Below are 23527 nucleotides of genomic sequence, written 5' to 3'. Positions count from 1 at the left end.
AAAAGACCTTTGCCTGTCACCCTGAAAAGATTAGACCATTGGTTAGCAACTTTAGCAGGTCAAAGCCAATTCCCCTTTCTCCATTTCCTGCCATGGGATAAAAGGGGCTGGCCAGTGCCAAAGACTGAAAAAGGGAAATGGCCAGAAATCACTGCTGGTTTGAAAAAGGAGGTGGGGAAATGTGTAGAAATAGCAATAGTTAGAGATTTTGTGTGCCTTGATTCAATCATCAATCCAAATAGAAACAGTATCCAAGAAATGAGAAGACTGAGCTTAAGAAGGGCAGCAATGAAGGAATTAGAACAGATCATCTAATGTAAGGATGATCAGAGAGACCAAGACCAAGTCATCCACATTTTTGTATTTTCATTCATTATGTATGGGGGTGAAAGCTGGACAGTAAAAGTGAGCTGAAGGGGGGGGGGAATTATTTGTTTGAAATATGATGCTGGAGGATTGTTTTGCAGATACCCTGGACTGCCAGAAAGATAAACAAAAGGGTTCTAGTCTGAACTCTCTCTGGAGGCAAAAATGTTGAAACGGAATCTGTCTTATTTGTGGCATATCATGACAAGGCAAGCTTCTCTGGAAGACAGTAATGCTGGGAAAGGTTGATGGTAGCAGGAAAAGGAGAAGACCAAATACAAGCTGAATTCACTCCCTGAAGGAAGCCATTGACAAGACCTGAGCAGGGCTGTTGAGGACACAAGATTTTGGAGATTGCTCATTCATAGTGTTGCTATAGGTTGGTAGTGACTTGATGGCACATAACAGCCAAGGGCTGTAAAATAGGCTAGTCACGATGAAACAGAGAGCTCAAAGTATGCTCACAGCTTTGTGTACTAGTGTTTAATGTACTCCCTTGATGGACTTCAGATGCCTTTGAGCAATCTTCAATTTCAGCTGCCTTCCAGAAATGCAGATGTGACAAAGTAAGACTAGAACTCTTCCTATCAGAGCATACTTAACATTGCCTGGTGTCAGTTACTGCAAGACCCAATACGAACCCAAGGTGCTCTTTCTAGACATCTGTCTTCAGCTGGCTTTCAGGCAAACCAAGACATTTTCCTCTGGAAAGCTACTCCCTGCTATTCAAAGAATTTGAAAGTATCACATCTTCTCCTGCCTTCTTTGTTAGTTACAAAACGTGCAGAAAAAGAATGCAATCTGACCCTTCTGACTGTTTAAAAAATTCTGCTGATGACTTTTAAGTATGTTTTAAGTGAAAAATATTAGTGCACATTATAAATATTAATACTGGCTGTAGCAAGATCTTTATCACCAGCACCTCCAAGCCGGATTTGTGCATATGCCATTTTTTCCGCAGTGAGTTAAGCTGTTTTTTGTATGTTGCAAAATAGCAGGCACAACAACACAATGTTGTTCCAAGACCAAAAAATGCATCTCCTGATGAGCTGAATATTGCATGGAAAAAACAGTCTTAAAAGAACATTCAGGATTACTGAATACATTCAAAAGAATTTAAATATACCATGCTTTTGACAGCAGCAGGAATTTTCACTATTGAGAATGTGAATTTACTAGTCAGTGACAAACAGATTTTTATTTCTCAGCTTCCACGGGGACATCCATTTCAAGTTTTCATATTCCATATAAGAAGCAATTGGCACTGCATCAAGGATAGATATTAATCCAAATACTTTATTGTAATCAAAGTTCAATCCATTATTATCCTTGTCTTTTAATAAAAGGATGTTGCTCCAGCAGCTTTAAGAGGGAAGGGAAATACTACAATTTATCAGCACAAACAAAGATTTAACTGCATACCAACAGCATTCCTAGAAATGCATTTTTCTCTTAATTGCACATATTTTTCTCTAGCACTTGAAGCTCCAGCAAGACTTTTTGAGCCCTGGCAGTAATCCAAGTTGCAGATGGTTTGAAATGCAGCCTGAAATCAGTGTGCAGTTGATGAAATGCTCCTTACACCTGACCCCAACTTCACACCAAGCAAGAAACGCAAGCTGAACACTACCAGTCAAAAAGGTTTTCGTAGGCACCTTCATATCTGGAACTATATCCTTGAAGGCATTCAACAAGGCCACATGGCGAAAAGTCAGAGAAATATAGTAATTAAGAAACAAGCATAGTACAAGGGAAAAAAAGCAGGAGAAAAGTGCAACTGCAATGGTTAATTTTTAAAAACGCTACTAAGGAGGGACTTCTGCATTTCATACCCAAATGTCATCAATTCATGTTAAATATCACCAAAAAAAGTGTGCTTTCACAAATCAACATATTCAAAAAGTGATTTTAAAAAAATCTAAGAATGCACACACATTTGGTTCTTCACATATAAAGTCACTATCAGTGATCCAAGTACAGTACAGTAAAAACAAACAGATACCCTAAAATAATTTGCCAACAATGAGATTAAATTTTCCACTTCATCTTTTTTGGTCAACCATGCAAATTCCTCCCACCCACCCCCCTCAACTTCTCTCTCTTTTTTTTTTCAAAAGATGCAATTCAGTATTGCATGCATTAGTTCTTATATCTGTGCCAAAACACACTAGAGAAACATAATCCATTTCGCTTATTCCCATGAGAACAATGACTGCAGCCTCAAAATTTGATTCATTGTTTCAACTATATGTACCTTTTTCTAAAGCTTCACTTGGCCAACCAGAAAGCTTACAAAACACCATGTGACTTAAGACAACACTCAGAATAAGTCAAAAAGTAAACAATGCCAACAGAAAATCCAACACTGCTGATCTGAGCAAATGGGAAGATACTCATTGGTGTACTGTATTCTTTCAGTCACTAAACCCAATTTCCATCTATAGATTACTGTGGACAGCAATACCGCCACTGATCAGGCACATTGCTAAACAGAGTTGCTGCTATTTAAAAACAGACAGATGTAAGTTCAGTAACTAGTGTGGCCAGAATAATTTCCAATACATAAGCGTCAAGTCCTTTGGTCTTGTTCGCCAGCCAACAAAATAAATGGATATCTCTTTCTTCCCATTTTTTCAAATGTTTTCTGTTGAAGTTTGATAATGTAGCTACTGAATTCCTTATTTTTTAAATTACATGAATACTGCACAAATTATAGTAATAACTTTCTTAACACACGCTCATATCATGCAACGTGTTACTCTTTCTGCTTTGCTAGCGTATATCCCTTCTAAAATATGGTTTTGCAGTCTAAAAGCCCTATATTCTCCTGCATTTAGCTAGACTCTGATTCACAAGATGCCTGGAATAACCAGTCCAGATATAACAAGTCCTGTTATTAAGAGTTGGCCATCATGTTATCATTCAGCCTAAATTAGTACAGCCAGACAATGCCACATGAGAATGACATTTTCTTTAGCTTCTTCTTAATACATAAAAAGAGAGGCATGTTTAGAAAAACATGATCTTTATATTAGAGTAGACAGGGTTTCTTCAAAATAAATATTCATATTCTCTCTCTGTACAGTGTGCTAAAACAAAACAGCAGGCATTTCACATTCTACAAAAGATCTAGCCTGTGTAATAGGTGGCCTATCTAACAATGGGATAAGAATGCAGAAAAAATGCAAAAATTTTTTATTTTCTTAATAAATATTGAAATAAAAACACCATCAGCCCACCATATAACTGTAATTTGAAAATGATATTGGTCCAATACATTGAACTTGTGTGGGCAAAAAATGCTGCAGAAGAAAATATTTTTTTAAAAAAAAATTATGAGTGTTTCATGTGCAACACATAATAGGTCTATACAATGTCTAATAATTACACCGCCACTAAACTACATATTGATTTTCTAATGGGAGCTCATATCAATGTATCATTTTATTAAGTACCTCAATATTAATTGTAATATTTCTGATATGGCACTAAGTAACATACCTGATGATGAGGAGAAAATAAATGTCTTTGTAGTTATTGGTTAGCATAGTGTTAACTTGACAGAAATGATGACAGTAACAATTTATTTTTAAGCCCAGAAGCTGATGGATAACTTTAAGGCAACAAAATCCAGATGCTGACCATCTGCACTACTTTAAAAACTCTTTAACAAATACAGTGCAAAAACATGTATGTGTGTGTTAATTTTACTGATATGCATTCTTCAGGACATAAAACCCTTTTTCTGCAGAGATTTGTGTGTATGTGAGCGACGGAGAAAGAGATGAGCAGACAGGCAGATGGTCCACAAACATATATGAAGTAAGAGAAAACTTAATGTTCTGCATACAGATTTCTATATTATAGGATTGAATAGTTTACAAGGCATATATTTACAATTAATGTATCTGCTAATTCAAGAGCAGTGAAAAACCAAAAGACCATTTATACTAATAATATTTACAATGCATCTGCCCTTCTTAAAGGTTCTGTTTGTATTGTTAAGACACGTTTACAAATAAAATCTTCATCGATCTATTAAAATTTTCAGTTTTAAGGACACTGTTATGAGAACAATAGCATTATGTGTATTAATAAAGAGAAATTTAAAAGAAGCCCATCCAAAAGGCTGGTAATCTTTTTTTTTCTCTTAAACTCATTCACAAGGTTAGGTTGTTTTTTTTTCCCAAAAGCATATTCTGCTAAATGAGATCTTCCAAAAATCAAGCCGGGCATCATTTAAACTACAAGTAAAAGCCATCGGTACTTGAGGCTCTTGTTCTTTTCTTCTTCTTTTTAAGGAGAAAAGGAAAGAAAAAAATTCCCATAAATTGCTTTATGTCCTTGGCTTGCCAGGTTTTGAGGAATGTCATGTGTCTTATTATCCCCATTCCTCCAAACAGTTTAAGCTACTGAAGCAATATAGCAGTTGAGCTAGCTACAGGCTGCTGCTGCTGCTGCTCAAAAAAGCAGCAGCAAGAGATACTAAACAGCCACAAAGGTAAAATGTGATTTGAATCGACCTTGAGATGAAGAAGAGAGAGAGAGAGAGAGAGAGAGAGAGAGAGAATAATTGCTAAAAAAAAGCCTAAAGGATCTGATTTAGCACATATTGTACATACAAAAATCTTGCACACTGCAATACACTGAACATATTAGTGGTACCCTGGTTATAAATGAAAGGGGAATCATCACACACAGAAGTCCTGTTGTCCTCTTGAGGTATTATGGACTACCTGCATTATTGGTTTTCACAACTAGTTCATTTACATTATCTAATACTAAATGCAAACTGAAAAGCAATTTCTTAAGTGAAGAAAATGAACTTCTTTGCAGGGAACTCTGACAATCCCACCACACCCGTAACTCAAAAAGTACCAATCATTCATTTGCCCCACAAAAGAGCATCAGATCTCATAAGTATCAACTAAGGTCATCAAACTCAGGACAGTCACCCTTCTCCTGAATGAATGCCCATATATACGAACTCACATTCTGAGAACAAACTTTAGAATAACATGTACAGTATTTTTAAAAGACGCCACAACAACAACTCGGGGTAGGTGACACTTTCTTTTGCAAAGTTCATCAGAAATGCAAGTTGATAAGAATAAAAGAAGGAACCAAAGAGCATTAGGAAAATATTTACAATCCAGTATTTATTCATGTGTGGTGCATTGCATGTCAGTCTTATGAACATATAAAGGCCTGACTTGCCATTTAAGAACACACAGGGGGGAAAAGATGCCCTGGGGAATGCATCCTGTCTAGCCAACTCCCCAACCCCCCCCCCCAAGAGCAGTGACCATAGATTTCTAGACCTGCTAAGCAAAATGTGTTTGACCAGCCCACAATCAGCATTTAATGGAACATGAAAAAAGCATCTTGAAGCACAAGCCCCAAACTCCTAAGGACTCTACTGGGTTATCTCTTTGCCCTCCCCTGACCCTGGTGGCCCCCCACATATGTGTCAGATTAAACTTGGGAGTGTCCATTATGCCTCTGTTCCTCCTTATGGCAAAATGTTTTTGCCCATCCCAAACACATAAACCTGATGATCACCTCCGAAGGCCCTTTCACCCGCCAGTTGCATGGCTGACACTGTCCAGACAGCTCACAGGTCAGCCACACCATGAAAGCACTACTTGAGCATGGCAGCCTCCTTTTAATTAAAGCAACCCATACATGACACAGGCACATACAGAGATCTTGTTTGCCCTTTAGCGAGATGGTGAGTACATACAAATACACACCCCTAGAACTGCTTGACTAAGCAGAACAACCTCCCTTTTTCTTCCTACTTTCCAAGACATCAGAAAGACCAATAAATTCATTTTGACCTTGCTTTTCTCCCCCTTCCGCTGTTTTGTGTTTGGCCGGCTGATAGTTCCACTCATGTATGAGACAGAACCCAAAGCCGGGAAAGAAAGAAAAGAGCAAAAGAAAGGAGGAAGGAAGCAAGGAAGGGAAGCATGCCTGCAAATTACACCAGTCAAACTATCCATCACCCTCTAAGTGCTTTAATGGTATCATCTCGACACTGCTGGCCAGCCCCCAGGAAGTCCTGCTCTCTTTCTCCCACGGTCCTGCACCCCACATACCTTGGTTTGGAGATAATGAGGGTAGTAGTAAGTGTACTGGGGGTACATTGGTTGCTGTTCCAGGCGTTTGCCCATGTAGCTGGAATCTTTTTATCTCCGATGCAGGGAACTCGTTGACAGTGGAGCCAATTGCCCCCAGGCCTTTTCTTCCTCTTAAACCACTATTCCTGACAGTACTGGTGGTACTGATGGATTCAGGAGGGTCTCTCTCTCTCCCCCCCCCTCTTCCTCTTCCTCTTCTTCTTCTTCTTCTTCTCCTTCTCCTCTCTTTCACTCTCTCGCCCTCTCTCTTTCTCCAGACTTCTTCGCCTTCTCACCGCTCGCTAGTTCCAGACTCAGCAAGAAGGAAGACACCAACACCACGGGGGGGTGGGGTGGGGAGATGGAAATTACGATATATATATATATATATACACACACATCAAAATATAGAAAAAGAAGGGCTGGGGGGGGGTCTTCTCCACTCTCCTTCCCAGTGGGATTTCCCCCCCTCCCTTGTTTTAAAGTCACGTCAATTTGCCCGTGTGTGGAAAGGGGGTGTGCGTGTGTGTGTGAGAGAGAAAGAGAAGCGCGAAACGAGGGTGGAAAGGAGGCGAGGCAGTCCTGTTGGAGAAATCGGGAAGACCGGGGAGAAACTCCAGACCTCGGCGGCTCGCTCGGCTTCCTTTCTGTGCCTTCTCTTCGAACAAGCCGTTCCCCCTTACCTCAACTCTTGCCAAAAAGGGACAGAGAGGGGGGAGGGAAAAAGGAGGGGGGAAATTTAAAAAAAAAAAGAGGAAGGGAGAAAGGAAGGAAGGAAGAACGAAAAAGGGGGAAAAAAAACGTCTTGGCTTGCAAGCGCCTACTTGCTGGTGCCTCCCTCACGGAGTGGCATGGTTGTTCGAGGGCTTGTCTTGTCTTTCATTCAAACCCCCTCCTTCCCTCAGCCGGTGGGTGGAACTACCCGGCCAGCCTCTCCCTCGAGAAGCAGACGCAGTCCAGAAGGCTGCAGTATTTCCTCCGAGGAGAAGGCGAAGTCGGCTCGCTCCAAGTCCTGCCGCCGCCGCCGCTTCGAGCTCGCCAAGCCCCCGCTTCCCTCTGCTGGCTATCGCTAAAAAGCAAAAGTGTGTGTGTGTGTGTAACGGGGGGGGGGGTGAGTTTTGCAGCAACGTTGCTGCTGCTGAGGAGAACCAAGGCGGCGGAGGCTGAGGCATTGCGTTTCCCAGCCCCCCACGCGCCCCTACCTCTCGGTTAGCAGACTCTCTTCCCAAAGTTCCCCCACCATGAAAACCAGCCAGGGCGGCCGCCCAGTTTCTCTAGCAAGAGGCAAGGATTCACGGAAAGAAAGTCAAGCGAGGGGAGGAAAACCCTGCCTGGCTTTTAATAAGCATACTTCCCGTGCTACCTCCACCAGCCTTGCAAAAGCTGACAGGGTTTAATGGAAAATTAGAGACCATTCTTCCCACAGCCCCCACTCCCAAAGAAATATATTTGATCCACAGCAGTAGGGCCTTGAAATCACTCACATGAGATCATTTAAGGGAAGGGGCCCTGCCTGGTGATTTATTTTTATTTTTCTGAAAGGAGAAAATCACAATATTCAACCAAAAAATCAAAAGCCCTAACAGAGTCTCCAAGAAAGAATCCTTCAGGGAAGAAAAAAATGAAGAAGGGGCATATCAAAAGAGACACCACAACCCACTAAGAAGGACCCCTGAAGGAGACCCCACAAATGAAAGGCACTTACTTCCCTTTCAGCTGGTTTGCAAAATGGTTATTTAAAAATAAATATTCAGTGTTTTGGTGAACTTCTAGTTCACAGAGAAATCTCTTTATCCAGCCGTGTATGCAAATATGGCACATTCCAGCTGTGCAGGATCACAACTCCCATCATCCATTGACTGAAAAGACTGTGGGTGTCCAACACTTGTGGAAGGAGCCAAATAGAGGGAAACAGGCCTAGAAAGCTAGGGAGTGCTGTTTATTTAAACTGGATCACACTGTATTGGAGGCCTAAGAGCCATTGCATTCATTGGGACTCACTCCCAGTTGAAGAGGTTCTCGTTTTAGATGCAATCAGCATGACCAAGAGTCAAGGAGCTCCCTGAGTCCATGTTTCAGATCTCCTTTCATTCATCAGGTCTTGTGCAGGAATTTTTTTTCCCTCAATTGCCATTATCTTGAATTGAATTGTTGAACCACACAATTCACCCTACATCACGAGGACGCCAGGTCACACTAAGATAATAGCAGTGCCTGCATTTAGTGGTCTTACAGGCAGTGTTTTAAATGTACAGCTTGGGAGTTTTTGAACGTTAGCTGTGGGACTCCATGAGATTCAGTCCAAAAAAACAACAACTTTTTTTTCCAAGCAGAGCATTTCATAGAACATATGGTGAAATGTGAGCTTCCTTGACCAACCTAGTCTGCAACAGGGGTGATTTTCCTTGGAATTGGAGCCCCAGAGGCAACTGATCTAATCTTGTCAGTTTCAGGGCCAGAGAGGAATAAGCTTGAGAATTGAGGCCTTATTTACCTAATATGTATCTAAAGTAGAATAAGTGTACATAACATACTAAATAGCTAATAAAATATATGCATACATCAACTACAAAAATGGCAGCTACAAAAATGAGCAACAGTAAACAAGCACAATAAGAAAATTAGCATAGGTACAATGGGCATGAATTAAGGAGTAGTTAGAACGCTGGACTGATATGTGGGAAATCCAGGTTCTTGTCCCCACTCAGCCATAAGAACACCCTGTTTGAATAAGTTTCTATTAATTTCAAGTCATTATGTGACCTATTTCACAGGATCATAATGAGGATAAAATACAGAGTATGGGACCTTCATATTCTGCCCTCAGTTCATTGAAGGGAAGACAGGATACACATGTAATCAATAAATAAAAATTTAAAACACCCTAAAATGACAGCTTTCCTATATTGCATTTCAGATCCACAAGAAAGCTATTATTGGTAAACAACCTATGTATAAACGGATTGCTGTTTCATTCCAGTAACAGATCCACTGTCAGCTTTGCTGACAGCAGATTGTATGTAAAAATAAAATAAAGGAGGACTGCCATGCTTGCTTTTGTTTTTATTTAAAGCACATGCAATACCCCAGTGGGACTGTTGTCAGCTGCCATATTATCAAGCAAATTGTTTCGGGGGGGGGGAATCACTTTTTTATTTTAAGGGGACACTTCTCAAGGCTGGGTAAGACTAAAATTAGACCTGCCAGCTGTGTTTTGGTTTGTGGGCCCATGCTGGTGCGTGACATGGGCAGGCAAGCATCACACTCTGCTTCACATTGTCTGTCTGCTCTTAAAATATTGACTTGAGCAAATACTTTTTATATTTCCATAGAGCAACTATTCCCAAAAGCAGTCACAGGTGCTAACTATACAATAGTTTCACCTTACTCCTAATACGTTGGCAGTCACAGATTCCCTCCAATTATTATTCATACTTTAAAAATTCCTCCCCCGCCATCCTCTAACTGAGCTTGAGCGTGGTCATGCAGATATTATACGTCAACAAAAAAGAAAGCCTTACTGGTTGTGGCATCCAGATTATAAGACACCTTGCCCATGGAGGTAAAAATGAGGTCAAGAGTGTAATTGTTTGGGCATTAGATTAAAATGCCACTGTTTACTCAGGCATATTAATTGATTGTTTTTTTTCTATGCAAATGTGGTTCAGATTTTTTTATCATGATGTGAGTTTCATGCTTTTATTATACTGTGTATCGTCTTTATTTTGTTTGTAACTATGCTGGGATCCATTAGTGTGCAGAATGAGTTTTAAAAATTGATGGGGGCAGGGGAGATTTTTCCAGGTCATTCCAGTTCCCATCTACTCTACTCAGTACAGTGGGGTCTTGACTTAAGAACGGCTTGAGTTAAGAACATTTTGACTTAAGAACCACTCTCATAGGAAAATATTGACTTGACTTACATACTTAGATTTGAGTTAAGAGGAGGCAGGGAAAGTGCAAAATTTGAACTTTCAGTTAACTGTTGGCCAGTGAAAAGGGTGCCTGTCTGCTTCCTCACTCCTCCCAGCATTTAGAGTGTGGATTGGGAGACAGTCTTCAGACTGCCTGGTACTGTACTGCCTGGACTGTATTTTCCCTGCCTTCCCTGAACCTTTCTTGACCTAAGAAAAAAAGAAACAAAATATCTCCCTCTAGTGGTCGAAGGCAGAATAGCAGCTTCCCATTAGTTTCTATGGACAGAAAAGAGCAGATACGGATCAAATGGTTTTCAATGCATTCCTATGGGAAATGCAGATTTGACCTGAGAACTTTTTGACTTGAGAACCGCCTTCCAATACGGATTAAGTTCTCAAGTCAAGACCCCACTGTATATTCAATGGCGAAGGATGATGGAAGCTGCAGCACCACATGATTTGGAAAGCTCTGAATTGACCACCTCTACTATAATCTATAGGATGATGGGCTTCTTTAAAGCAGTGCATTTGAAACGTATTTATTCATTGAATTTGTACTCCGCCCATTTAGTCAACTGACTACTCTGGGCAGCTAACAACATATAACATAAACCATTTAAAATATAGAACAAATAATATATCAATAGACGAAAACTCAAGCTGAGAGCATTATCAAGAGTGGCTGGAGGGAAGGCTTGCCTGAATAGCCAGGTTTTCAGTTGGCCTTTGAAAATGCCCAGCGAAGGGGCAAGCATTCAGCTTGCAAGCATATAGATTCAATGTGGTGATGATGGGGACACATGTATAAGCCCTCCCCTATTTCCCCATCTTGAAAGACTATTGTGTGTTCAGCACAAAGATCTGCACAGCCATTTGTAGGGTTATCAAGCTGATTGCACTTACAGTATTTCCATGATCAGCAATGTTCCAACATGGATGTTGATGCTGTACATAGGAAATTGCACTATTGTGTAACTTTTTGTTACACTGGCACAAACAGGATACTGGCCACTGTAAAATACATGATGATAACATTATGCCAGCTTAAAAACATACATATATCAAAATAATATGTTGCCAAATGTGTGGTACGTAAGAGTTAAATTTAAAAAGTGATGTACATCAAAACAGAAGCTTAACACAAGGAAAGATATTAGTGAAACCTATCATTCCTTAGAAGTGCCTGGGAGGAGAGTGGAAAATACTGTATCAATCACTGTGGCTATTTGCAAACCTTGTTACAGGAATGAGTCATGAGCTTGAGGAGATCTTGAGCATTTCATTCATTGTGTTAATTTCCCCACCAGTGATATAGTCCAGAGCTGCCCTCTCCATTTCTTTAGTGACAATTTTTTGCCACTCTTCCAATTAAGAGCTATTTCTAGACATGCTGCCAAGTACATAAACAGAATCAGCTGTTTGTGCTTTAAATGACAATTACCCTCCAAACAACAACAACAACAAAAATAGAAGACCAAGAGAAGGAGAAGCACTGGACAAGTTGTTCAGTGATCGTTTCCATCCCCTTAAAGAGTCTTGCCTAGAACTGGGTCAGTGAGCAATTCCACTGCATATATAAGTGAGAGCCAGGGGTTACCCTGGTCCCCACATCAAGACTACCCTTTGAACACTGCTTTACACATTTTTAGGCAACATGCCTGAAGAGGGCTCGGAATGGGCTATAGACTGCTGAGTAATGTTAATTGGTATTCTGTTTCTGTCTGTTCTATGTTGGTTCCATAGAACTGTGTTTCTCAACTAGTAGTACATGTTCCATTGGTGGGACACGTAGCCCAGGAGGATGCTGACTTTTCATAACATTTACTAAGACTTCATTCTCAGGCAGTCCCCATGACATATGTGTCATGTGTGGTGTTCTACTGATTCCACTTGCCAGAATTCATCTGATGATAGATTACCTTCGGCTTTCTAGCTCTAGCTTTCAGCATACAATGTTTCTCCTAATCTGCTATTCCTCCTATCTGCTAGTTTACCATAAATAAAACATTTAATAAGAGAATGCTTGTAAATGTATACATTTTCTTCTCAGAAAAACTGGTCTCTTTTTTTTGTATGAGAGTGGAAGCCATGTTCTTTGGTGAAGTGATTAGTGGGACACAAGGTATGAAAGGCTGAGCAACCATGTTCCATGATGTTATTCCTGAGTTACTAATCTTTGCATAGAAAGGAGTATGTAGAAGAAGTCCAGGCTGCTTGGCAGGTGGGCTGGCAGGCTACAGTCCTAAGGAAGAACACCCCACACTGCAACATTTTGTTGTAACTCTCTTTGGATTAGGCATTTCTTCAGGTTTGGCTGGGAGCTTTTGTTTGTTTATTTTGTTCTTCTTTTAAATGTCACTTTGCTGTGATCATATTTGTTGTTAGGTGTTAGGCCATTATTTATTTATTTTTTTAAAAAACCACACAGCTCAGTCTTTGAGACACTGGTTTACTTCTCACTGAAATGAATTGTGTTTGTTGCTGCAGAAGGATCTCTCTCTCTCTCTCTCTCTCTCTCTCTGCTTCTAAAACTTACAGCTGTGAGGAAAACCTGGAAAATGTGGCTCAAGTGTGCCATAAAATGGTGCTTAAGGCTAATAAAAAGAACCCAAATGTTATTTATTTTTAAGACTCTGATGCTCTATATATGAAGACTGTTGGATAGCTCAGTGGTTTAGGTCTCTGGCTATGGAACCAGAGGTTGAGCCTCCTTTGATTCCCCCACTGGGCCTCCTTGACAGGGGCTGGGCTTGATGATCCATAGGATCCCATCTAGCTCCGCAGTTCTAAGATACTGATATAGATACACACACTTGAACTCAAAGGGCTAACTCCAGAGTAGACATGTATAGGACTGAGACCGATTTCAGTCAGCAAGATTCAGAGAATCAGTGTTATGGTTCCTGAGAGACCATCTCTTTTGAACCAGATGGCTAGATAATAGGTCCAGGCAATCTGTGAATGCTTCACCAATGGAAACTAATGACAAGAGATGTTCTCCTGATAGTTGGGAACCTCTCTCAACCTTGAAATAAAATACCTCTTAGAGTTTGGCAAAATGTTTAATCTAGCAGAGGGCAGCATTGGAATGTTTCAGCCATTTTTAATCTAGAGGCAAGAAAGCAGACAGAGCGAGAGAGTCTGGAGCTGCTAAAGGTAAAGCACCCTTGGGTATGTAGTCTCTGTCTAGAGAAGCTGATACAATGTTGAACAATTTGCTCGTTTCTGCAACAATACCTGCTTATTCGTACCTTGTTCTGGTGGTAAATTTGTAAATAAACAGTGTAAGGACACCCTAAGTGATCAGGACACCTTCCTCCAAAGGACACAAAGCTCTGCATGCTCCACTGAAACTTCTCACCTCCCACAGTGTGCAGCATTATTTTGTTACATGTAGAATTCAAATAATGTAATATTAATTATTATTTATTCTTAAAAGCCACATCATCACAAAGATTTTTTTAACATATTTAGTTCTTCAATTTATATATTTAGGTGCTTGTCAGGTAGCAGATGTCATTCAGACCCTGCCACCAGTTTCAACAGCATCTATATATGTATATGTGTATGTATATGTATATGTATGTGCATGTATATGTATATGTATATGTATATGTATATGTATATGTATATGTATATGTATATGTATATGTATATGTATATGTATATGTAGTGACTAAAGATATAACAAGCCCACAATTTAGCCATATAACCTGCAGGACTATGGACACTGTAGTCCAAAAAAGGAATTTTTCAAGCTCTGATAAAAGGACAATAAAACCAGAAGCAAAGAATAAAAACATTACATCAGGGGAAATCAAAATTGATCTAGCAGCAAGATCTTAAACCTGCAAAGATCTAAACTTTGATCTTACAGCATAATGGCTGAAATCCTGTTGTTTAGCATAGAAAGTTGAAACTACACTTGATCCACTGAATTGATGGAATTTACTGAGGAGCTGAGTCACCGAATTATCACTGATTCAATGGTCCTACTCTAGTTGCAACTTAGACAGGGACTGCATATCCTACGCTGCTTTTACCTTCAAGGAGCCAATACTTCTCCAAACCAGGAGGCTTCTTTGGGGATTTTTCTCACTTTATAAGTGCTCTTTCAGTCAATTGTTCTTTATTTATAATGCCTTGACTATCACTATTTTTCCTGCAGTGCCAGTTTGCCTTTTGGTAAATTCCATCTTCAGCCAGATTATAAAATAACCATTAACTGTGGCAGGAATACTGCTAGTTGAACAACTCTGTCCACACAAACATGAATCATTGTGGAGCTGGAAGTGACACTAGTTCAGCCCCTGCTCAGTGCAGGAATTCACAATTAAAACATCCCTGACAGATGACCATCCAAACTCTATTTAAAAACTTGTAATGAAAGAGAGACCATTAATTTCCAAGGCACTTCATTTTATTTCCCAGCAACACTTGCTGTCATGAGGTTCTTCCTAATATTTAGGCAAAATCTCTTTTCTTACAGTTTGAATCCACTGAATCCTCTGGATAGCCATAGAAAACTCTTGCTTCATCTGCTATACAACAGCCCTCTGAATGTTTAAAAATAGCTCTCACATCCCTCTCAGTTGTCTCTTGTTCAATGTCCACAACATTTTCAATATGAGTTTACTTAGACATTGTGAGTGGGTTCAAGCTTAAGTTCCCTCCATCCTCCCTTTCTTTCTCCCCAAAATGGCAACGGTTCCTCAAGATGCACAAACTTTTTGTGCATAAACTTCTTATTAACTGACAATGGTGAACCACGAACAACTACTTTGGTAGGACCAACAGGTCTGCTTAATAAGTCTCTCTCAACCCAACTGTCTTTGAGTTTAGGCGTGAAGAATGACTCCACCCCAAATCATTCTTGATTTGTCAGTTTCTGAGTCAAGTTCCTTAGGCTGGGGCAAATGGTCCCACAACAACGGTGTCAAGCCGATTCTCTTTTGGTTGGTGTCTTGGGTTGGAAGCTCTGCACTGGTTTGCATCCTTTCTTCCAACAATCATCCCCTTTTGGGTACACATGTACTGGTTCTATTTCTTCCAGTTGTCATTGCCCCTATTCCCTTTCTCTGAGTATTCTCTCTCCCTCTCTCTCTTTTAGCCTCAGGTGTAGTCTGCGTAGGATATTGTTTCCTTTTTTCTGTCTGTTCAAGAGGTAATTTCATTCAGACATTCTCCCTGGTCCAGGGATGCTCCATCTTCAAGCAACCCCATCCTACGGGTATATCATCTTCCTCCTCCTCACTCTTCCTTTTTCTCCCCTCGACCCCCAAACTACCTCTCCTTTTATCTCTTCCGCCACCTCCGTTACCAGATATCCCTCTTCTATTGGTCTTTCTTTTTCAATCGTTCTCCCACCCTTCTTCTCCTCTCCTTTCCTGATCTTTTTCTCTTGTATCTCCAATTAAGCTACCATGGGTAACAGAGTATAAACTGTTTCATAACCTTCTGTGGTGGGAGTTTGAGGGGACGGCTCACTCTCTTTCTTTCTGGTGGAGGCTTGCTCCTTCGCAAAGTCATACAGTCTAAGTTACCTGGCAAAATTTTATTGTGCATCATTTTAATAGTGGACACCCAATTGTGTCAGCACACAGTAGCCTTAGGCAAATAATCATATTCTGTGGTCAGTAATTATGACTTCTGTGGCCTCTGCCTGATAACTGGGACCAGAAGCCAGAGATAACCTAATTAAAACCTGCTCTCATTAAATGTGTGGGTAAATGGCTGCTGCTTATTTCAGATTTGCTATGTAGGCAGTTAAGTATATGGCACATGCCCCAAGCAGTTTGTCTCCATAGAGATGTTTACCTTCAGAAAAAGCACTTGTACACATAAGTTAGAAAGGTTCTTGTTTCCTGTATGAATGCAATTGCGTTAAGGGAAAATTACTACATACAAATTAATACATATGGAATCAGTGGAATCTGCAACAAAATGTGGCAGCATAGAGAAATGGATTTAACAGATCTGTGCCCCCCAATGATACATTTCTACCCACAGATATCCAAAATACCATCTACAATACAGTATTACTAGAGCATGTAATATTACCTGTACAATAGACAACATGGTAGCTTTAAAATTATTGAAAATATATAAACTTTATTAGTGAGAGTGACTTTTGTCATACTATCACACTGGGGGCAGTAGGGAGAGGATTCCAGGAGGTGTTATGCACTCTGAATTTCTACAGAAGTCATTTCCCAGAATCTGGTCCTGGGTGAGTTGGGAAATAAAATCAAAATGAGAATACAATTGGAAGAAAAGGTAAAAACAGGAGCAAGGGAAGGATTCTAGTGAGGGTGGAAAATGCAAATAAACCATTACAATAGCAAATTCAGATAACAGGAGCTGCTCAAAAGCTGCTGGGGCTAGAAAATATGGAATTTCTATTTGTAAAATATAGACATCAGAAAGATCATCTGTGACTTGGGAGCATGCTGCTTAATTGGAAATCCCTTCATTTTCTGGCCTGTGCTTCTGAATAACAGAATCGAATTGTGAGCTCAAATAGAGGTTTGCCTGTCGGGTGTTAAGTGTAAATACTTCACCAAAGAAAAGGCAAGCTGTTTAGTCTCAGTAAGCAACAGCTGGCTAACTTAAGGACTTTCTTTTCTCTTCGGGTGGCTACGATCCACTCAAGAATGACGGCATTCATGAGCAGTTTAGGAAGCTGAAGCCCACAAGTGAGAGGAATTTCAGTATACTGTACATGTAAGGAAAGCATGCCACAAACATAGCAAAAATTCATCAGCAGAAAAAAAATGAGAAGCCAGTATTTAATTGGGACATGACCAGGGATGCATGCTGGACTAGGGGCTAGACCCAGCCAGTCACACTACTCAGTTGTAGGAGATGTAGTCTCTCCTTGCATGCCTTGGATGGAATTGGTTTAAGGGTCCTAAAGATATTCACCACTTGTTCTTACATGCTATATTGCATACAATCTCCAAATGAAACAGGCAAAAATAAATAAATAAATCACAAACTGTAAATAAAACAGCCAAAACAAACCAAAGATTGCCAATCGACCTTTTGTGTCTGGGTCATGGAAAGTGGGGCTAATCCGCTCTTACTAATAGGAACACAAAATATTTAAATCACAGTCATGAACTCAAACCAACCCATATGATACGATAGCTATACCAAGGCCGTTTCAAGATGGCAGCTTTCAATGGGACATATTTTGGAACACTGGAAATGTTCTGGGAGCTACCTTTACCTGTTTCTCAGCCCAAGTAGCCTCCGAACTCATTTGTGGGAAATCCCCATGTTGTCTATAGTTCTTACTCATATTTTATTGGTCATGTGTGAGAAGAAGGTCAATGAGAATTTAAAGAGCCAAAGCAGGATGCATTACAGCTATTTGGGACATTTTAACAATTCACAGACTTGTGGGGGTGGGGTGGGCAGACTAAAGCAGTAAAATCAGGCTGTACCAAAAAGAAAACCCCACTGAATGTGTTTTAAATGAATACATATTTGCTGAAAACACAACCTGCTTAAAGTAGGGAGAGAAAACATAGATATATAGCTGGAGTTTAATGTGATGGTTGTTTCTTATTTGATGATAGTTGAAAACAAGCATGTAAAAAAAGCAACTATTTACTTCAGATTATGAAAACACTGTCACTTCCCACCAACATGGATCAAGGAGGATTCTGAAACAAGTCAGTCCTCCCACTTTTTAAAAGCAACAAAATATTATATTCTAGAAGCATTAGTGAATATTATGATAACATTGTAATTGTCTAAAGAAAAATATAATGCAACTTCAGAAAGATCTCTGCCACCCACTAAAGAAATGCAATAGGTAGAGATGCAATGTTCAGCAACAATGATCTTGATCTTACATTTTCAACACCACCTTTCTGTTTTCCTTTTTCTCTATTTAGTTATGTTTTCTAAAGAATCCATAGTGATGTCTGACAGCTTGTTTACAATGGGCTTTAAAAAGAATCCTGATCTTATTTCTAGCCTTCTTAATACATCCAGTTTAAAGACTTTCAAACTTAAATACACCAATGCATTTTTGGTTTCTGGTAGTTTGAGCCTAATTCCCCCTCCCCCAATAATTTGAAGTCCTGCCAGCAAGATACAACAGGTGCAAGGATTTTAAAAGTCAGCAACAAAAACCAGCAGTCTCCTCTCTGTGTGTGTACAACATTCCACAGAGGAAGAAAATCCTGATGTTGGGAAACTTCCTTCCCTACCAGTCATGACTTGGGTAAAGGAATGTCACTTGGCAAACACACAGTGCCTGGTCCAAAATTAAATATATCAGATTGGAAGCATGAATGTTAGCACCAATCTAACAAAAAGAATACATCACGCGAAAGGCTGGACTGGAGGAATCCCAAACCAGAATTAAGATTGCTGGAAGAAATATCAACAATCTCAGATATGCAGATGATACCACTTTGATGGCAGAAAGTGAGGAGGAATTAAAGAACCTCTTAATGAGAGTGAAAGAGGAGAATGCAAAAAATGGTCTGAACCTCAGCATCAAAAAATCTAAGATCATGGCCACTGGCCCCATCACCTCCTGGCAAATAGAAAGGGAAGATATGGAGGCAGTGACTGATTTTACTTTCATAGGTTTTGTGATCACTGCAGATGGTGACAGCAGCCACGAAATTAAAAGACGCCTGCTTCTTAGGAGGAAAGTAACAAACCTTGACAGCATCTTAAAAAGTAGAGACATCAACTTGCCAACAAAAGTATGCATAGTCAAAGCTGTGGTTTTTCCAGTAGTGATGAATGGCAGTGAGAGCTGGACCATAAAGAAAGCTGACCGCCAAAGAACTTATGCTTTTGAATTGTGGTGCTGGAAAAGACTCTTTAGAGTCCCCTGGACTGCAAAGAGAACAAACCTATCCATTTTGAAGAAAATCAACCCTGAGTGCTCATTGGAAGGACAGATCCTGAAGCTGAGGCTTCAATACTTTGGCCATCTCATGAGAAGAGAAGACTCCCTGGAAAAGACCCTGATGTTTCAAAAGTGTGAGGGCAAGAGGAGAAGGGGACGATAGAGGATGAGATGGATGGATGGTGTCATTGAAGCTACCAACATGGCTTTGACCAAACTGCAGGAGGCAGTGGAAGACAGGAGGGCTTGGCATGCTCTGGTCCATGGGGTCACAAAGAGTCAGACACGACTTAACGACTAAACAACAACAACAAAAAGAATAAAATCTTCATCAATAAAAACTCTATCACAAATGTTCAGCATCTCTTCAAGGTTTTGAAAAATTATATCTTTATAACTACTTTAAAATATGATCTTTTTCAAAGAGAAGAGACATAGGATTTTAGGAATAAGTGTGAAAAGGAAATCGAGTAAGATATGCAGTCATTCAAAACTAAGAGTACAATCAGATAGGCATTTAGACTGCTGTTTTGTCTACTCCAGGGACAGGTTGGTTTACTTATTTTTCTGGAAATCACAGGATGTAATTGGTGGAGTGAACTAGCCCATCCCCAGAGCCTTTCTACGCTTCTGGGTAGATGCCAGAAAGGTGGAGTGATTTAGACCATCCCCAGAGCCTTCCTACCTTTCAGTGGGTGCTATGTATTTGGTGCAGGTGGGATCATTCTGTTTTGGTTGATTTCTGTGGTGTGGGATCACAGAAAATAAACCAAAGCAAGCTTTGGGCTGTCAAGGCTCCTTCTATTGTCAACTTTTAATTGTTGTAAGCCGCCCAGAGACCTCTAGGTAGTGTGGGCAGCATATAAAATAAATTAAATAAATAAATAAATAAATAAATAAATAAATAAATAAATAAACTTCCATATTATGAAGGGGCTTAAGAAGACAGCCAGGATACTGGCAAATTACACTTATTCTGCTTCATGGAGGGGAAGAGGAAGTTAATTTTCATAAATACTCCATTAGGACAGTGCAGATGCACTACATCACCTATAAAAAGTTTTAAAAACATCCTCCTGGAAGGAGGAGGAGATAGGATGGGCAAGGGGGGGGCTCTTTAACTTTTCTTTTCCGGTGGGAAACTGGCAGTGGAAGGAGTTGGACCTAATAGAGTCACTTGAGATAACTATGTCATTTGGATGTGAGGAGCACACTAAATAACATTTCAGAACTCTCTGTGACCTCTAGCAACCCTAATCTTCTCCCGCCTGCTCCAATGAGCCTGTCTAGACAAGACTTAAGTGGCACCAATGGGAAGAAATGCCCCATCTGGATGAGCCTTGAGAAACACTGCCTCACCTAGAACCCATCTAAGGAGAAATGCAAACACTCTTGCCTGAGCTAAGCTAACATGATGCAACATTTATTATTGTTATATTAAATAAGATCTGCCTGGGAATGGAAGTACAGTTGCTAGATACAAAATTGGAGAGTCTGCCTACAGCTTTAAGAATCTGGGGCAATATCCAACAACTGTGCCTACGGCACTGTGCCTCCTACCTAGATGCTCAGATGGTTCATTTTACTATGCTTTCCTGCCTGTTTGCCAGCCTGCTGCATCAAACAGAATTCTAGCTGTGCCTTACAGCAGGAGCTGAGAAAGGCAGCCAAAAGAGCCATGAAAGCACAGGGATCAGTTACTTCATGTTGTCTTGATGATGCAGAGCTCATAAGGGTATGGTTTTCCCTTCCTGAAACTTAAGATGCCTCATTAGGAGAAAGTAAATGTATTAGCCGCCAGTGTTATCCACCATACATAATGGGGTGGGTGGGTTTCAACTTGTATACAATCCTGGTTCTGTCATGAATGTGTTTTCAAGCCTGATAATTCCTCCTCTTAATCATAGCAATGGCTTTTAAACATGGATCTTCAGGTGTTGTGGGACTTCACCTCCAAGAGATCCTAAACCAACATGAATAGTGGCCAGTGATTCTTGGAGTTGTAGTCCAAAAATCTCTGAAGTCCCACTTTTGGTTAACACTGATAATACCATATGATACAACACAGAGAGATCTTACTGAGGACAAGATATAAGCAGCAGACCAATTTATATATTTTTTATTTATTTTCCTTTAATTTGGCTGCTTTTCTTATACATATTTAATATACTGTTATCCATGCTTTTGGATAACAGAATGAGTTGGTTGCCATTTGCAACACATCAACTCCTCTTGTGGCAAATGATGCAGAGGACAGTATTGTGTGATGTGTCATCACACTATGCCATGGACGTGCACAGGATAGCACAGGTGGGGGCAACATCAGGAAGTTCAGGAGCTACCCTGGCATCTCTCAGATCACTGAAAGATCTCACACATCATGTCTTCACCAAATTTGCTGTGGTGATTATAGGAAATTATCTCTCTTTTTTAACCATTTAAAACAAGGTCCCTGTTTTGCTTAAGGGTGAAAGACAGCTGACCACAATCCAAGAGTGTTTTCTAAAATCCGGTAGCTGGTAAGTCAACTTGTTTTGTTTTAATGATTAGTCTTCCAGAGTTAGGTACCAGTTAAGTTTGCTTTCTAGTTGTGCAGATACAATGCTGGGAGAGGATAGTGTGGTTGTAACACTGGTCTATTTTCTCTTTCCAGTGATGTACTCGTTATAGCATCTCATTTAACCCCTTGTTTCTAAGTGGAACTGTACTTCTGGGAACATGAGGCCACTGGAAAACAAGGAGCATAAATCTTGTTTTAATGATAAAAACGCTGCAGTGACAGCAGGAACTCAGTGGGTAAAAAATGGTCAGGAGGCTTCATGCAGCCTATCCATGGTGTTTTGTCAGAGAATAAGTGGGTTCATTACCTGTAGGAAGTTCATTAGTTTTGGAAATGTGGATTCTAAGGTCTCACAATATATCTGCAGACTAGATTGAGGCTCGCTAAGCCTTCACTGTCATCGGCAGATATGAGACTATAAAAAATGTCTGAGTGGAGAGGACAGAATCAAAGGAGCAAAAAGCAAAAGGAAGGAGGAGTTGGTGCCCACTGTGATTTAAAGGTAGAGGGAACAGCAGCCATTGGTAGTCACAACAAGGGACAAAAGTGACACTCATTTACTCTTTCTCTCTCACACAGGCGAGCAGACAGACAGGGATACATACAAATAAAAAGGGGCGGGCAGGCATCCACTCAGACACCACTTCACTTCCACCCATTCATTCACTCCAGAACTCCACAGAGGAGTAGAAATGTACACCTTGCCCTAAACTTAAGTAGTGTTTCTACCTTTTGCTCCTCCTCTTTGTACCTGGCTTCAAAACTATACGGGACTTGTTCACTCACTTTCATTCTTCCATTCTCTCTCTCTCTCTCTCTCTCTCTCTCTCTCTCTCTTTCCCCCCTCCCTCCACCACACAGAGTGCGATGAGGGAGAGAGTTAAGCTATTGTGGAATCCTTATCCTATGGCAAGAGTGGACTGGCTGGGAATCAGACCTGATCCTGAGATTGGGCAGGATCTGTTTTGCCTCAGTGGACAAATTTCACTGCTATTTATCCTAGGTCCACACAATGCAGGAACCCTTTTCCTGCTGCCACAGCCTTTACACAGATTGGTCACCCTACAGAGGCTGGAAAAAGTATTTTCTTGGACTCCAATTCCAGGCATCCTGGCTGGAGGCTTTGGGAGTGAGGGTATTAGTTCAAAAAAGGAACTTTCCCAAGTTTCATCTTGCTGCACCTCTCAGTGATATCCCCCCCCCCGCAAGTCCTTATAAGGGTTAGAAGCAGGGTTAGGAGCAGCTGGTGTTAGGGCAATCCTGACAAATGCTACGAAGTACTGCTTCGAAGGGTGAATATCACTCCCAACATCTAGGTCATCTTGTCCAAGAAGATGAGATCCATTGTAATCAAGACCTGTAAGTATATTTGACATGTAGGGGGTCTGTTGGAGTATGTCTGTAGATAATGGGAAGATGCGAATAGGCTGCCAGTTTGCTTACAGTCACATAAACCATTTTAGAACATAGGCAATTGTCACTGTGAAAAGTCGCAACGAACATGTAAGGACTTAATGTTTTTTGTATCCATTTAACCTAATGCTTAGAGAACTATTTAGTAAGATGTTTTTCTGCTTCTGGTTCAGAGCAATTAGAGACAAAAATGGGTTGGAAGACAAAGCCACTTGAGAGTGTCTGACTAGAGGGAAGAGTATATGAGAAAGCAAAGAAGTTGCATTCCAAA

The 23527-nt window shown here is 40.4% G+C and overlaps 1 protein-coding gene across 7 annotated transcripts in view; it reads right to left on the bottom strand.

Annotated features, from left to right (window-relative positions):
• Positions 1-23527, bottom strand: part of RBMS3 (RNA binding motif single stranded interacting protein 3) — a 1057118-nt gene that overhangs the window by 678731 nt on the left and 354860 nt on the right. For 2 of the 7 annotated variants that reach the window (XM_073003442.2, XM_073003443.2), the window contains exon 1: positions 6468-23455. The exons of the other annotated variants lie outside the window; for them this stretch is intronic. In XM_073003442.2, the coding sequence (XP_072859543.1) occupies positions 6468-6542 (75 nt within the window). In that variant the 5' untranslated portion in view covers positions 6543-23455. Of the gene's footprint in view, positions 1-6467; positions 23456-23527 lie in introns of those variants that run through there. 7 annotated transcript variants of the gene reach the window in all.

The sequence above is a fragment of the Pogona vitticeps genome, chromosome 6, assembly GCF_051106095.1.
Source record: "Pogona vitticeps strain Pit_001003342236 chromosome 6, PviZW2.1, whole genome shotgun sequence".
NCBI lineage: Eukaryota > Metazoa > Chordata > Lepidosauria > Squamata > Agamidae > Pogona > Pogona vitticeps.
This window is presented reverse-complemented; position numbering and strand designations above follow the sequence as displayed.